This window comes from Apium graveolens, chromosome 6 (assembly GCF_009905375.1).
Source record: "Apium graveolens cultivar Ventura chromosome 6, ASM990537v1, whole genome shotgun sequence".
NCBI classification, from domain to species: Eukaryota; Viridiplantae; Streptophyta; class Magnoliopsida; order Apiales; family Apiaceae; genus Apium; species Apium graveolens.
In genome coordinates this window covers 75,058,887-75,074,436 of record NC_133652.1, presented here as the reverse complement: position 1 = coordinate 75,074,436, position 15,550 = coordinate 75,058,887, and the positions used below count along the sequence as shown (strand labels likewise).

Below are 15,550 nucleotides of genomic sequence, written 5' to 3'. Positions count from 1 at the left end.
ATAGGTATAATAGATAATAGATGTACGAGAAAGAACCTGCACATAACCAACATCTTTATCGTAGACAGAGTATGCTTTTAAAATGTTGTAGAGGTACCTTACAGTCTCGTTCCACTTTTTGCCACACAATTTTTTAGCAAAAATGTGAGAAACTAATTAGTTTTTCCATAAAATATGTAGTTCTTTAAAATAATAATTGTAATGCGATATGTTTCACGATTCTAGTTTTCTACAATTTTTGATGATATTATACCTCCTTTTTGTCTTTAAAAGTGATAATAACCGATTACAAAACATAAATATTTTATATATAAACACTGAACAATATTCGTATATCATTGTGCATAACTAGAAATGTAAATTTATGACGCTTAAACTGTGAACACTTTAATCCGTAAATGAATCAAAAAAGAGAGGGAAAATGCACGCAATACACGGTATACATTTGTTAATATCGACAATGTTTTATAGGATTCTAGACAAGTATACGATAAGCCCACTGAATTGGTGATAATATTGATTATAGACCAACCAACCAATCAATGTTTGTTTCCTCGGCCGTGGAGAATTTTTCAGCACTTGGGGTTGAAGGGTCATCAATAGATCCGATTTAGATATCATGTGTTAGACAAAAACATGATATCAATTGAAATACCCGGAATACACCTTTTATTTACCAAACACCAAAATATGATTCCTATTCTCCTTAATACCCTACTACTGAAGATGCTGTCATGAAATGTACACATTAAAAGGATAATATACGTAGGAAGAGTAAAATGGAGAAACCTGTCCCTTGACAACTTGGCTTATTCCAATAATGCTAAGCTCCTATTGCTTAACACAAGAAAATTAAGAGGTGGCCAAAGATTTACATGGTAATTAAAATTCTTTGAGTGATAATTTTTGGAAATTAAATAGACAACAGTTTACAGAAATACCATTATCAGGCGCCTAATGCTTGTAATATTACGTCACAAAGCAGCAGATGCCGCCTAGCCACCACCATAGCCCTCCTTTAGAATAGTATTCCATAATATCTGCCTCTACAAGCATCAGCATCTCTAAAGATATAAAAAGACAAGGGTAACCAAATGCAGGTGACACTGTCCATAAGGAACAAAATTTTGGTACTCAAAGAAGACTTTCTACAATTTGATATTCTCCACTCATAAAGCTAATCTTGTCGGACCTAAAATAGATGCCAAGAATCAAGATCACCACTTTCCTTAAACCTCAATAATTCTAACTCTAAATTTAACAGCTCAAAATGCTGAACTACCTAGGATTTTTTTTACATTTTTTAAACTTAAAAGGGTAACATAACATAACAGCATATACATAATACAATAGCTGCTGGCACAATTTTTTTTACATGCGAATTATTCCACTGCCACCCATACCATCTGAATGTTCAATTAAAATTTGCATATTCACAACGTGCTTTGCATCACCTTGACAAATACACATAGCTCCGGCTGGAGGTAAGGGGAATAAGGTGATAAAAAAATTCACAGTTAATCCTGCTTCTGAAGCTTCCCATTTTTTTGTTGATACTCCTGCTTCAGGTCCTCCAACAGCTTTGACACCTAAATTTCAATATACGATCTATTTTATTTCAGAAAGTTGGGACGGAAAATTTCCAAATATGGAGATTACCGATAAGCACATTTATGTCTCGAATCACTGCTTAAACTACTCCAAGACCTAAGGACTTGATTGTATGAATATGCAAAATACAGGATTTTTTAACTCTAGCAAGAAAAGGAGAGGAACAGATACTCAACAAAGTGAGTAAAGAGAATTCCACACTCAATTTCATAGATGCATGTATAAATTCTGTGGGAAGCGCATTCGATGAAAGTCGTATCTACCCCCAGATAACGATAGAAGGATTAATCGATTATACTTGTTTTTCTTCATTTTTAACATATTTTAAAATCAATCTGCACAAATGTATTTCTACAAAAAAAAAGACATACTATTCCATTCCAACACCAGAAATTTACTCCTAGAAACAAAATGGAGGCATAAAGTATAAACTGATTTCTAGTTAGTCCATCTAGTCTAATGTGTTTAATACTTTTATACGCTTGTGTTTGGCAGAAGATACCTTGATTGAATAGGCCATTGGTAATAGAGTATCTGGGTTCATTGCATCCTCAGGAAAATTACGAAGGGCGTGCATGAGTTTCTCAAAAGGTAATTTTACCTGATGAACAACAAAATTTGCTTATAAATACCGAATCTTAATATGATGGGAGGGCACTGGATAATAAAAAACTCACCAAGTCATCATGGCAGTATTTCAAAAGGGCCAGTCCGACTTTGAAAACAATATGGACACCCTGATCAGTGCAACTTCATTAGGTTTTTAACCATATAATGGGGAATTCATCGTGGTGTACTCTAACTTTAATGATAAATACTATTGCTTCTTATGTGTAAAGCAGAGTATCACATATTAAGTATATGGTTACAAACCTCATAGAGAAAAACATCCCAAATTCGAAGGGCCAAAGGAAATGGGAAAGAATATGAGAAAACAGTAATGAACCACTGGCTTGCGTACATACTAGGCCTCATCATTTCTTGAGTAAAATGTTTTCCCAACTTTGGCAAGTGTACCCTTACTAGCTGTTCAAACTGGAAAAGGTATTGCTGCACGAGAGGCAACCCCGCCTAGCCCAAAAGTATAAAGTCAATGGGAATTAAGTGATCATCTAATATGCAGAGTATATATGGAACACTTTTCCGATTCAAGATTAAAAAAAAAACTCCAGAGGTAAACATCCATTATAAATAATATTATGCAACTAAGCAATCATGGTATTTCAGCATAATTTATTTTTATTTTAATCGGTGGATATTTCATCTGGTCTAAATTTATAGAGATGAAGATTAAAGTTAAAGAAATGTAGACATACAACTGTTTACGATTAAAATAAAAAGTCAAGGGAGATCTGTTTTCTCGAAAGAGTAACCAAAGATTCTAACATACTATTACCAAGATCAGCCGAGTACAATACCAAATCCATGAACTAAGCTACTACAAATGAAGTTATTGTGTTTAGGGCCGAAAGGGTTACCAAATAAAATCCTTCCATTGGGGCGTGAACAGCTCCTTTGAGTAATGCAACTATTAGCCAAAATGCATCTTCTTCGCACATATAAAGAAGCAACAAACCAGCTAGACACCCCATCCCCTGCGGCATAGAACCAATCATGCTACATTCGGATATCTTCACAAAACAAACTAATATGTAATGTATCAGAAAGAACCTGCACATAACCAACATCTTTATCGTAGACAGAGTATGCCTTTAAAACGTTGTAGAGGGACCTCTGACCAGGACCATGCCTTTGTTGGAAGAAAACATGTGAAGGGAATGTGCGAGAAATATCTCGAATAATATCCAGCTCTGATGCCGAAGTTTCATATATAACAAGTTGCTGCAGCAAACCAAGAGAAGACAATAGAAAAATAAGATAAAAGGTACCGCGGAGCACCTTGAAGTGAATATAGATGAGGAATGAGCAAAAATAAGATAACTATTAAAAAAAGGAATCATCACTATGAAAACATTAAATATAGAGTAAATATCGGGTGAGCACAAAAGGACAAGTAGATCAAACGAGAATACGAGATGATATTATCAACAGCATGCAGCCAGCAATATATACAAGGTAAATCTGACTCTTCCATAAACAAGCATCAATTCATCGCCACTAATTTTGGCATTTTACACACCAAATAGCTGGAGAACACAAAGTAAACGAAAAACAACTCTTGAAAATGAAAATAAAAAACCTAATAATTATAAAAATAAAATAGCAACTCAGCAAACTAGCTGTCAGGCCGAGACTTAAGAATGGAGAAGTCTCATGCTAGGATTCGATCTTATAAAAAGTGGTAAATTTCAAATACTAGACAAGCAATTCTTTAATTGGCCTAAAATCAATATTTAATTTTTTTTGGTTCAATTAACATTAAATGGCAACGAGAACCTCTTAGTCGGGTGGTATAACTACCAACCCAAGGTTCAGGAACATATGGAATAAAGTGGTCAAATTAACTATGTGACTACGTGAGAGTATGAAAGGTACAAGCTTGAACAGGTAAATAACTAACAAATGTTGTTCAACTATACAAGATGTAGGTTAGAAAAATATCTAGGTAGAATACTGTGCCTAAATATTCATAAAGTACAATAATTTTAGCAAGTTGGCTTAATTAGCCACTACCGGAGCTAAGAGAATATAGGCATCAAGCTAATGCCATATTCATAAATACAGCACTTTAGACAACATATGACTATGTTAATATGTCATTTAAAAGACCTAAATATGAAAGCATCTATCACTAATAAAAGTAAAATTCCAAGGTAAAAGGAAGGATCACCTCATAAACACCAGGATTCATTAACAAAAGGTCCCTACTTCCAGAGATCAACTGCCAAACAAGACCTCTCATACAATCAGGGACTCCTTTTCTTATTCGCCGTTTTACAACATGTGGTTTCCTCCTTGCATAATGCTTCCAATCACTGGTTCCGATTCCAATCATTTTCCGCCATTTTTTATTCTTCCTTTCATCCCTGGAAATAACCTTCTTAGTTTATTGAGTCGAAAAGTCTCGAGGCTATATTTGTTTTCCAGGATTAGAATCTCCAGACAATTATCTTATACATTCCAAATCTAAAGGACGATCATTCCCAAAGAACTAAATTTCAATCACATGTTCAATTCAGTTATATGGAATAATATCTAGTGAGACAAGGTATATAATCCCATAAAACTGAACCAAAAAGATAACTAAAATCTAGTTCTATGGGATAAATAGTTCTTCAAATTAAAATAAACATGCCCCAAGTACATTAAAACATGAGCAGCAAAGTGGTAGCATATAGCCTATAGCAATTTAATTTATATGAACATCGTGCTCAATCTACATTGAAATAAGCAGAACTATGCATTCACATCACTTGATTCTACCTAACCACTTTTAGTACACTTTTTTTATGAAAATCACAACTAAAGCCACCACTACAATTAAAATATATGTCTGCGTGAAATAACATTCATAAGTTACGATACTTGTACATCTTTGCGTGTACGTGTGTGTGGCCATAAAAAAACTTGTAAAAGGGGTAGATTCGCATTAGCCAATTACTTGTCCCGTGCCGCTAAATTTGAACCCGATTTAGCTGTACGTGACATACTGCTCACTAGAATTGACAACAAAATTAAACACTCATGGCTAGCACAAGAGTAAGTTATAAGCTTGAGCAGATGGCAAAATGCAAATAATTCTACAAAATAAAACTTTTTAAAACATAGAATATGCTTGCCTGTCATACTCAAACGCTGATCTTCTTTTGACTATAACATCAGCAGAGTTGAGTTCCGACTTGGCAAATCCAAATCTATTTACTTTCACTAGCGATGCTCGTCTTGGTTCATCGTCATCAACATATTCTTTTTCCATGCCACTACTTCATTCGTAATCCCGCACCTCCAGACGACAAAATCCTAAACATTCCAGTGGATTGGCCAAAACTGAAAGAAAAAATCACAAAATCTGCAACAAATGAAAAATAAATGAAAATTCCAAAACACGGTCAAAGATAGTAGAATTCAAATATGAAAAATCTCTAAAAATCTACGATCATATTACCTAACCAGCATAATTCTCGATAGCAATGTTTCAACGCAATTATCTATCAACAATGTAGTTTTACTGTATAGTAGATTAAGGCACCGGAACAAATTGATGACAGCAGAAGTACAATACAACGGACAATTGATGTATATAAATAGGGAAAAAATCAAAATAATGTTCGAAGTGTTACAATATACTAATACAAGACAATTGATATGCTTTAATACAAAATCAATATAAATAGATAATTTGTGTGTATAAAGTATAAACTGCAATAATTTATACAAATCTGCCTTTGTGTGTGTGTATTAATTAATGCTCGCATATAGAGAATCGAATTTATAAAAATGGAGATAGAGAAGCAACCTGTATAGCATCAGTCCCTATAATCTGTGAGCATCGGAGCTTTCTTAATTTGTTGATCTCGTCTCTCTCTCTCTCGTCTCTCTCTCTCTGTGTGGGGGACTGGGAACTAAACTTGTAATTACGATTTCCGGGAAATGTATGAAGAAAGCAGAAAAATCAGAAATAAACGAAAAAATAATAAAAATACCTCTTTTTTTAGAGTTTGCGATAAAAATACCTCTTTTTAAAATTTTGATCAAAAATACCCGTCTAATACGCATTTTTCAGTAGGTTATACTAATATGCATTTTAAAAATGGGTAATTCGTATTTAAAAAAAATTGAAAAAAAAAATAAATAATAAAATAAAAAATAAGATACCCATTCACAAAATGCATATCACCCATTTGATTCTGGTGATACGCATTTGTGACATGCATATCACATGTTCTTCTCTCTTTTTTTTTTAACTTTTTTATGTAATACCCATTTTTCAGATGCGTAATAGATTTACTTATTTCTAAAATGCGTATTAGAAGAGTATTTTTGGTCATAAACTCCAAAAAGTGGTATTCTTGTTACAACTTCTAAAAAAAATGTATTTTTCGCCATCACCCGAAATAAACCCCCATCTGTCATTCCAACAGAATGAATTATACATTTACATTTTTTTTACTTTCAAATTTTAGTTGGTGTGATTATTTTTAGATGCCAAAAATTGCATTCTTATGTAGAAACGAACAAAACCGAGAAGACTTCTGCCCCGGCCGAACTTCAGCTGTCGAGTTATCGCTAATATATTGTGCTTGTTTGGTAATATTAAAATAAAATAAATGATTTATAAGTGATAATTATATTAATATTTATAAATTTTATAATTATTTAATTAATTATATTTATAAGTCACAATTTATTGAACTTAAATAAATTAAAATAAACAATTTTTAAAGATAATTATCCTAATTCGTGAATTTTAAATTATAAAAATATTTAAAAACATATAATTTTTTAAAAAAAGTTAATAAAAATGTGAAAATTCAAAATAAGTTAAGAAAAATTATGTTTTTGTTAACATTCAACTTATCCGTTTATAAGTTATAAATTCAACTTATAAGTTGTATCGACAAACAGCCGTGGATCAGTAATTTAAAAGATTATAAATGAATAAGTCACTTAAATTGCTCAGCTAAACGGTCCCATTCTTTATATATTGTATTCAACCTGTCTTAAAATTTAATTTTAATTTTACGACTTACATCTGAATTAAATCCTAATTTATTTATAATATGCTAAAACTGTGCACTTGTTTCTTATTTTATATTATTTACTTTTCAAGTCTATTTTTAAAAAAATATCTAATTTTAATTTTAAATTATTTATACTTTCACAACTTTAAAAATAGTAAATAGTTTTATAAATTGTTAATAATTATTTTATTAAGTTTTTGTATTTTATTTAGTTAATCATAAGTCTTATGTTATAATATTTATTAAAACGATAAGATTTGCAAATGAATAGATAACGATGACAATATTCGATAATATTATTATGGAAAAACTAAGTATTTAATATTAAACATAAAATAAACTTTATAAAATAATTAAATTATTAATAAATTTTGATATAAATGTTCTAATATTAATTATAAATTGGTTCCTTTGTTTGATTCTACTAGTAGACTAACTTGATAATATTTAAGTTATTCGTAAATTTTTATCGTTTGTAATATATATAATTTTATACGTATCGAGTTGAGTTAGTTGATCACGAACCGATTTTAAACTAAACGGCCTGAGTTCGACTCAAACAGAAGAAACGTTCGACTTGCACTCATTTATTAACCAAACATATTTTCAGGTTCAGAATCGTAAAACAAGCTGAATCACATTCACCTAAATGAGCTTACGACTCTATTAAATTTGCAGCCCTAAATCCAACGGTCCACGTCTAATAAAATTTGCTCAAAATATTAATTTCAAAATTTGTAATATTATAAATATACTGTATAATGTAATTGTATTTTAAAATATTATAAATTTTGAATATAATAATATTTGCATATTATTTTGACAATGAACTGTCTCAATTATAAAATTTACGAAATTAATAGCCCAACTATTTTTTTTCTAATACTTACATGCATTACGTCAAATGTTAACAACGTTATTACATTGTTAAGACGAATATAATATTTGGAGAGGGTAATAATGATCATAAACCCATAAAGGTAATGAATAACTCGATTACTCACTTCACATAAATTTCCTCTAAAACTTACTTCCCTACTTCGAAATCTCACAAAACCTAACACCTTTCTGAGTGAATCAAAGACGATCACAAGAAATGATGTGGATAATAAAACTCAAAAAAATCTATATACATGTGGATTTTACGAATTTTTCGAATATTACTATAAGTTTTTTCCCCTTTATATTGCTACGACTATAACATGCATGTATATTTACTTCGATTTTGATTTTAAAATTTGGATGTTTTTATGTTTATATATATATATATATACTAAATGTGGGGTTGCACTGAAGTAATGCGAAAAGATAATAATTTTTATCATGTCTATGCGGATGTTCATAATATATAAAGTATGTCAGCAGGGACTCTGAATGATCATAATCATATGTTTGTATTTAAGTTGTTCATTTTTATGTTATCACAATTTAAGGCTAATTAAAATATGTTTGTATGTGTCTTGTAATTATTATTTTCTAACATCATTATAGATTTTACATACCCGGAGTAATTCTCAATTAAACTATTTTATGACGATGAATTGTTAGATCATCTTGAGAGATATATTGGTGGATCAGTTTTGTATGTAGATTAGTGTGCCAGTGATTACATTATATGTTAGAAAAATTGGATTTTTAGATCATACTTTTATTATGTTCTTGATAATAATCCTAAAATCTAATGATTGGAAGTTGTTCCATGATATGTGAACTTAAACTTTCATGTATGGCTTTAAGAATTTTTCTTAATGAAATCCATAGAGAAATAGAATTGAAACTAGTAGCTTGTAAAAGCTTGAAATGGAGAATGTGTCATTTGTCCCGCATTGAAAATAAATAAAGTGAGGATTTTATTTATTTGTGATTTAATTTTTTAATTAGAATTAATTTATCAGTCGGGCTGGGTTATTGTCTCTGTTGGGTTTGGTCACTTTGTAAGTGGGTTGAGTCAGATTCAATGAATCTGGACATGTAACTGATAAATAAAGATTCATAATTAAAAACATTAAAACTGATTTAATGTGTGGATTAAATACAAAAGCTGTTACATTTTATTTGAATTCAAAATCAACAGTTTTGATTTATGTATTAAATGAGCAGTTTTGATTTCTGATATTAATGTATATTAAAGTCTATTAATGTCAAGGTTGTAAGTTACACTTAGCCTCTACTATAAATAGAGGACCTAAGTTGTTGATGAAACAGACCACACAGCATTCTCCTCTTTTCTCCCTCTCTGCATTTTCTCTCCCGGAAACACAAGTTCGAAGTGCTGTAGGTTGGTTTTTCCGGCGACTGAGGTGCTGGTCGAGGTGGAGGTTTTGTTGTTGCTGTTAACATCAACTCCGAGCTGTTTTATCCTGTGGAGATATTGCACGCATCCCAAACGCAGCAGGTAGGGGGCAATATTCTCTTCAAGAACAGCCAGGGTTTCGAGCAAGGCCTGGTGACTCAGCTGTGATCGTATTTTCTTGGTTTTTTGTATCTGTGTACCATTATTTTCAGACTCTTTTGAAAGCTATGGTTTCGGGTACATCTTCTTTTCTCTCTTCGTTATTTCAGTTACTAATTTTGTTTACATGCATGCTTTGTTTTGTTGACTGTGGTTTTGGCCTGAACTTACTAAATTCTTTATACACTTGCCTCAATGTTGCAATATTTGTTAGTGAAATTTACAACATTCTTGAAGAGAATAATAGTTATTTAGAATTTAGCATAATGGTTAACGAAAGTGAGGTTATCGTTGGTGGTGGTAGCAGTTCGGGTGCAACTGCTGGGGCCATTGATTGGACCACCTATAGTTTTCCACAAGCTGTTGAACTAACCAGTTTACCGGAGAAATTCAACGGTGGCATTGGCTTTTCTCGCTGGCAGAAAAGGATGAAGTTGTGGTTGACTATAAAGGGTCTGTGGCCGGTTGTGGAATAAGAGAAACCAGTAGTGGATCAAGAGAAGGCTGACACAGTTAAGGCTTTTGCGAAGTGGGCTGAGAAGAATGGAGTGGCTAGGGCGGCCATTCTGGCGACACTAACAAACACTTTGTTTGATGTCTATTCTTCTGATGCCTACTCTGCAAAACTCTTATGAGAGAAGCTGGACCAGACACATAATACTGACTCACAAGTTCTAGAAAAGTATTTTGTGGCAAGGTTCCTCGAGTTAAAGCTGGTGGACAATAAATCCATGACTGAGCAGGTGCATGAGTTCGAGATGATAGTGCATGCTTTGAAGGAGTCTCGAATGAATCTCCCGGAGAAGTTCAAGGTGATGAGTGTGATTGAAAAGCTCCCGAAGTCTTGGGAAGAGTTCTCTCTCTCCCTGAAAAGACAGAAAGGAGAGATCACCTGGACCAACCTTATGCTGGACATCTCGGTGCAAGAACAACACAAGACCAAACAAGGACATGTGATGTCAACTGAACACGGTACCTCGAAGGTAAACATAGCAACTGTAGGACAAAAGATGAAGGCTTTTGCTAAGAAAGCTAATAGTAATAAACCTAAGAGTGACAAGGACAAGGCCAAAAAACCCAAGGCAAACAAACCATGCTGGTCTTGTGGGCAGGTTGGGCACTGGAGTAAGGACTGCCCTACGAAGAAAGCGAAGAAAACCGAGGTAGCACAAGCAAATATTGTGCTTGGAACCGCAAGTGGGCCTGTAGTGAACATGGTCGTTGGTGAGGCTACGGCTTCTGAAATCGACGTTGACCGGTATGTATCCTACAACCCTATGATATTTTCTACCTATCTGTCAAATGAATGGTTGATAGATACTGGAGCTAATGTACATATTTGTGCTGATATTAGTTTATTTGTATCTTATCAACAGAGTCATAGCTTGACTGTGAAGATGGGGAATGCTAGTGCTGCTCAAGTACATGGAGTTGGAAATGTGGATCTGAAGTTTCCTTCGGGACGTATTCTATCTCTGACGAGAGTGCATCATGTTCCCGACATGCGTAGAAATATAATAAGTGGAAGCTGTTTAGTTTCTAGTGATTTTGAAATTTCGTTCAAATGTAATAAAGTAGTTCTTATTCACACTGGTACATTCTTTGGCAAGGGTTACTTGTCAAATGGTTTATTTGTTATTAATGCGGATCCCGTTTTGGGAAATTTGAATAATAATGTTATTCCTTCTGTTAACTGTATTAAATCCTCGAATATATGACATGCTAGACTAGGTCATTTAAACTTTGGTGCTCTTAAGAACATGATGAACTTAGAGTTGATACCAAAACATACCATAGAAAAGAATTCTAAATGTTAAGTATGTGTGCTGCTAAACAAATAAGGAAACCTTTTCATAACGTTGTTAGGGATTCAGACTTGTTAGATTTAGTACACACTGATATTTGTGAATTTGGTAGTGTGTTGACCAAGGACCAGTTTAGACACTTCATTACTTTTATAGATGATAGTAGTAGATACTGTTATGTTTATTTACTTAGACATAAGGATGAAGCACTTAGTAAATTCATTATATATAAAACTGAAGTAGAAAAACAAACTAGTAAGTTACTTAAAAGGTTGAGATCTGATAGAGGTGGTGAGTATACGAGTAATGCTTTTAATGAATTTTGTGCTAACAATGGTATAATTCATGAAGTTACTCCACCATACACACCTGAGTCTAATGGGGTTGCTGAGCGAAAGAACAGAATATTTAAAGATATGATTAATAGTATGCTTATTAACTCTGAGTTCCCTAAATACATGTGGGGGGAGGCTCTAAATACGGCTTGCCATATTTTGAATAGAGTCCCTCTGAAACACATGGATAAAACACCCTTAGAGTTATGGAAAGGCAGGATGACTAGTCTTAAGTATCTTCATGTGTGGGGGTGCCTTGCTAAGGTGCTTGTTCCTGAACACAAGAGAAAGAAACTAGGTCTAAAGACTGTTGACTGTATCTTTCTGGGCTATCTTGAAACCACTACAACTATGAGATTTTTAGTGTTAAAATCTGACATAGATGGTATAGTGGCAAACACGATAGTTGAATTTCGAGATGCGACATTCTTTGTGGATGTCTACCCTATGAAGACTGGAATACCTGAAACGACTTCTGAGGAAGATCCTACTCACACATCAAGTTCTATTCCTGATCATGTGGAAAAGATGACAAATTTGGGGGCGGAACCTAGTAGTAGCTCTATTCCTAAGGAACTAGAGGAACCAAGGAGAAGTAAGCGTGCAAAGGTAGTCAAGGATTTTGGAGGTGATTTCATCACTTACAATATCGAGGACGAACCTTTAACTTTCCGACAAGCTATGGATTCTTCTGAGTCAAGGCATTGGAAGGGCGCTGTGAAGAGTGAAATTGACTCTATTATTTCTAATGGAACATGGGAGTTGGTTGATCTCCCTCCTGGGTGTTCTACTATTGGGTGCAAATGGATCTTTAAAAGGAAGTTGAACCCTGACGGCTCAATAGACAAGTACAAAGCTAGACTGGTAGCTAAGGGTTTTAAGCAAAAGAAAGGAATTGATTACTTTGATACATACTCTCCGGTTGCAAGAATGGTAACAATCTGAATGCTTATAGCATTGGCTTCAGTCCATGGTCTTATCGTCCATCAGATGGATGTAAAGACGACTTTTCTTCATGGTGAACTTGAAGAAGAGATTTATATGGATCAGCCTGAAGGATTTGTTGCATCAGGCAATGAAAGGAAAGTATGTAAGTTGATCAAATCCATCTATGGCTTGAAACAAGCTCCCAGAGATTGGCATAAAAAGTTTGATGAAACTGTATTGCCTTTCAGTTATAAGATTAATGAAAGTGATAAGTGTGTCTACACTAAAGTTAAAGGTAATGAGTGTGTTATTTTGTGCCTATATGTGGATGACATTTTACTGTTTGGAACCAATATTGAGATTATTAACGAGACTAAAGAGTTCTTGAAAAGGTATTTTGAAATGAAGGATATGGGTGAGGCAAGTGTGATTCTTGGAATCAAACTGATTCATTCCACTGAAGGAATAACTTTGACTCAATCTCATTATATAGAGAAATCTATACTTGAGAAATATGGTTATTCACAGTGTAGAATCGCTAATACACCCTATGATTCGAAAGTTGCCCTTGTCAAGAATACTTCAGGAGTGCCTGTGTCTCAGTTAAGGTATTCTCAGATTATTGGGAGCTTGCAGTATCTTGCTAACTGTACTAGACCAGATATTTCATATTCTGTGTCTAAATTGGCTAGATATACAAGCTGTCCAAACAGAATTCATTGGGATGCTCTTGATAGAGTACTTAGATATCTAAAAGGCACAATGTACCTTAGTTTACACTACAGGAGATTTCCTGGTGTGCTTGAAGGGTACAGTGATGCAAGTTGGATAGCTAAGAAGTCTGGTTCCAATGGAGTGACTGGATACGTGTTCACCTTGGCTGGTGGAGCAATATCCTGGAAGTTAAGCAGACAGACTATAGTTACTCGGTCTACTTTTGAGGCTGAGTTGTGTGCACTTGATACCACAGGGACGGAGGCTGAATGGTTACACGGACTTATGTCTGCAATACCTGTAGTAAGCAGTCTGCTTCCTGCTATTGCTATTCACTGTGATAGTCGAACAACTATCGACAAGATTAGCAGTAAAAAGCATAATGCTAAAACTAAGAGACACATCCAAGTTAGACTCAAGTCTATAAGGGGTTTAGTGACTAATAGGATCATAGCTATAGAGTTCATAGGAACTCAGAATAATATAGCTGATCCTCTTACTAAAGGACTGGAACCTGCAGTGGTCCTTAAGTCAAGGTTGGGGATGGGACTGTCAACCCATCATAATTCATCAACAGTGGGAACCCAATACACATGAGAGGAGATCCCTCGAAGTGTATTCAATGGGTAATAACGAGCTGTAAGGATGAATTGGTAGTACCTTTGCTACATAGTTGATACTATAGTATCTGATTCTATCCCCTGTAAACCTAGAAGGTACTGACACTGCTAGAAAAGCAAGAGTGTTAAAACTCTGAATGGGGTCAAGTCATTTGACGAGATAGAGGCAGTATATCTCTGGATATGCCCAGCTAAGCGAATGTAATTGTGTGGTCGCAATTAGAGGAAAGGGTCATTCCTTGAAACGTTCGATGAACAGGATCGAGACAAGACCATTAATGTCTCAAAACCGTAGATTGGCACCATAGCCGTTGACTTGTCATCGTCTATGGAACATGGTTATACTAAACGGATTAAGATTCAAGGTGAAACATTCCATCTGAATCCGGTAGCCATTGAAGTAGAGGACTTAGGAGGGTTCAAACCCGGAAGGGTACCTACTCTGAAAAACAAGTCATGATGAAAAACCTGATCGCATTTCTGTATGGATTTGTGGGGGATTGTTAGAAAAATTGGATTTTTAGATCATAGTTTTATTATGTTCTTGATAATAATCCTAAAATCTAATGATTGGAAGTTGTTCCATGATATGTGAACTTAAACTTTCATGTATGGCTTTAAGAATTTTTCTTAATGAAATCCATAGAGAAATAGAGTTGAAACTAGTAGCTTGTAAAAGCTTGAAATGGAGAATGTGTCATTTGTCCCACATTGAAAATAAATAAAGTGAGGATTTTATTTATTTATGATTTAATTTTTTAATTAGAATTAATTTATCAGTCGGGCTGAGTTATTGTCTCTGTTGGGCTTGGTCACTTTGTAAGTGGGCTGAGTCAGATTCAATGAATCTGGACATGTAACTGATAAATAAAGATTCATAATTAAAAATATTAAAACTGATTTAATGTGTGGATTAAATACAAAAGTTGTTACATTTTATTTAAATTCAAAATCAGCAGTTTTGATTTATGTATTAAATGAGCAGTTTTGATTTCTGATATTAATGTATATTAAAGTCTATTAATGTCAAGGTTGTAAGTTACACTTAGCCTCTACTATAAATAGAGGGCTTGAGTTGTTGATGAAACAGACCACACAACATTCTCCTCTTTTCTCCCTCTCTGCATTTTCTCTCCCAGAAACACAAGTTCGAAGTGCTGTAGGTTGGTTTTTCCGGCGACTGAGGTGCTGGTCGAGGTGGAGGTTTTGTTGTTGCTGTTAACATCAACTCCGAGCTGTTTTATCCTGGTGGAGATATTGTACGCATCCCAAACGCAGCAGGTAGGGGGCAATATTCTCTTCAAGAACAGCCAGGGCTTCGAGCAAGGCCTGGTGACTCAGCTGTGATCGTATTTTCTTGGTTTTTTGTATCTGTGTACCATTATTTTCAGACTCTGTTGAAAGCTATGGTTTCGGGTATATCTTCTTTTCTCTCTTCGTTATT

General features: G+C 34.1%; 1 protein-coding gene across 4 annotated transcripts; it reads right to left on the bottom strand.

Moving 5' to 3' along the window:
• Positions 1–450: 450 nt before the first annotated feature.
• On the bottom strand, positions 451–6,165 carry LOC141668854 (uncharacterized). Of its 4 annotated transcripts, XR_012553240.1 has the most exons (10): positions 6,029–6,165; positions 5,352–5,581; positions 4,403–4,598; positions 3,283–3,453; positions 3,090–3,206; positions 2,485–2,682; positions 2,289–2,348; positions 2,114–2,212; positions 1,455–1,589; positions 451–1,064 (listed from the first exon to the last, which is right to left on the bottom strand). XR_012553240.1 is itself a non-coding variant. In XM_074475886.1 (9 exons), exons 2-9 carry the CDS (start codon positions 5,486–5,488, stop codon positions 1,597–1,599), a joined length of 990 nt encoding a protein of 329 aa, XP_074331987.1. In that variant the 5' UTR covers positions 5,489–5,581; positions 6,029–6,165; the 3' UTR covers positions 1,173–1,596. The 4 variants fall into 4 exon arrangements, 3 of the variants coding, with proteins under 3 accessions (XP_074331987.1, XP_074331985.1, XP_074331986.1); XM_074475886.1 differs by lacking the exon at positions 451–1,064 and having other exon boundaries at positions 1,173–1,608; XM_074475884.1 differs by lacking the exon at positions 451–1,064 and having other exon boundaries at positions 1,173–1,589.
• Positions 6,166–15,550: the final 9,385 nt, after the last annotated feature.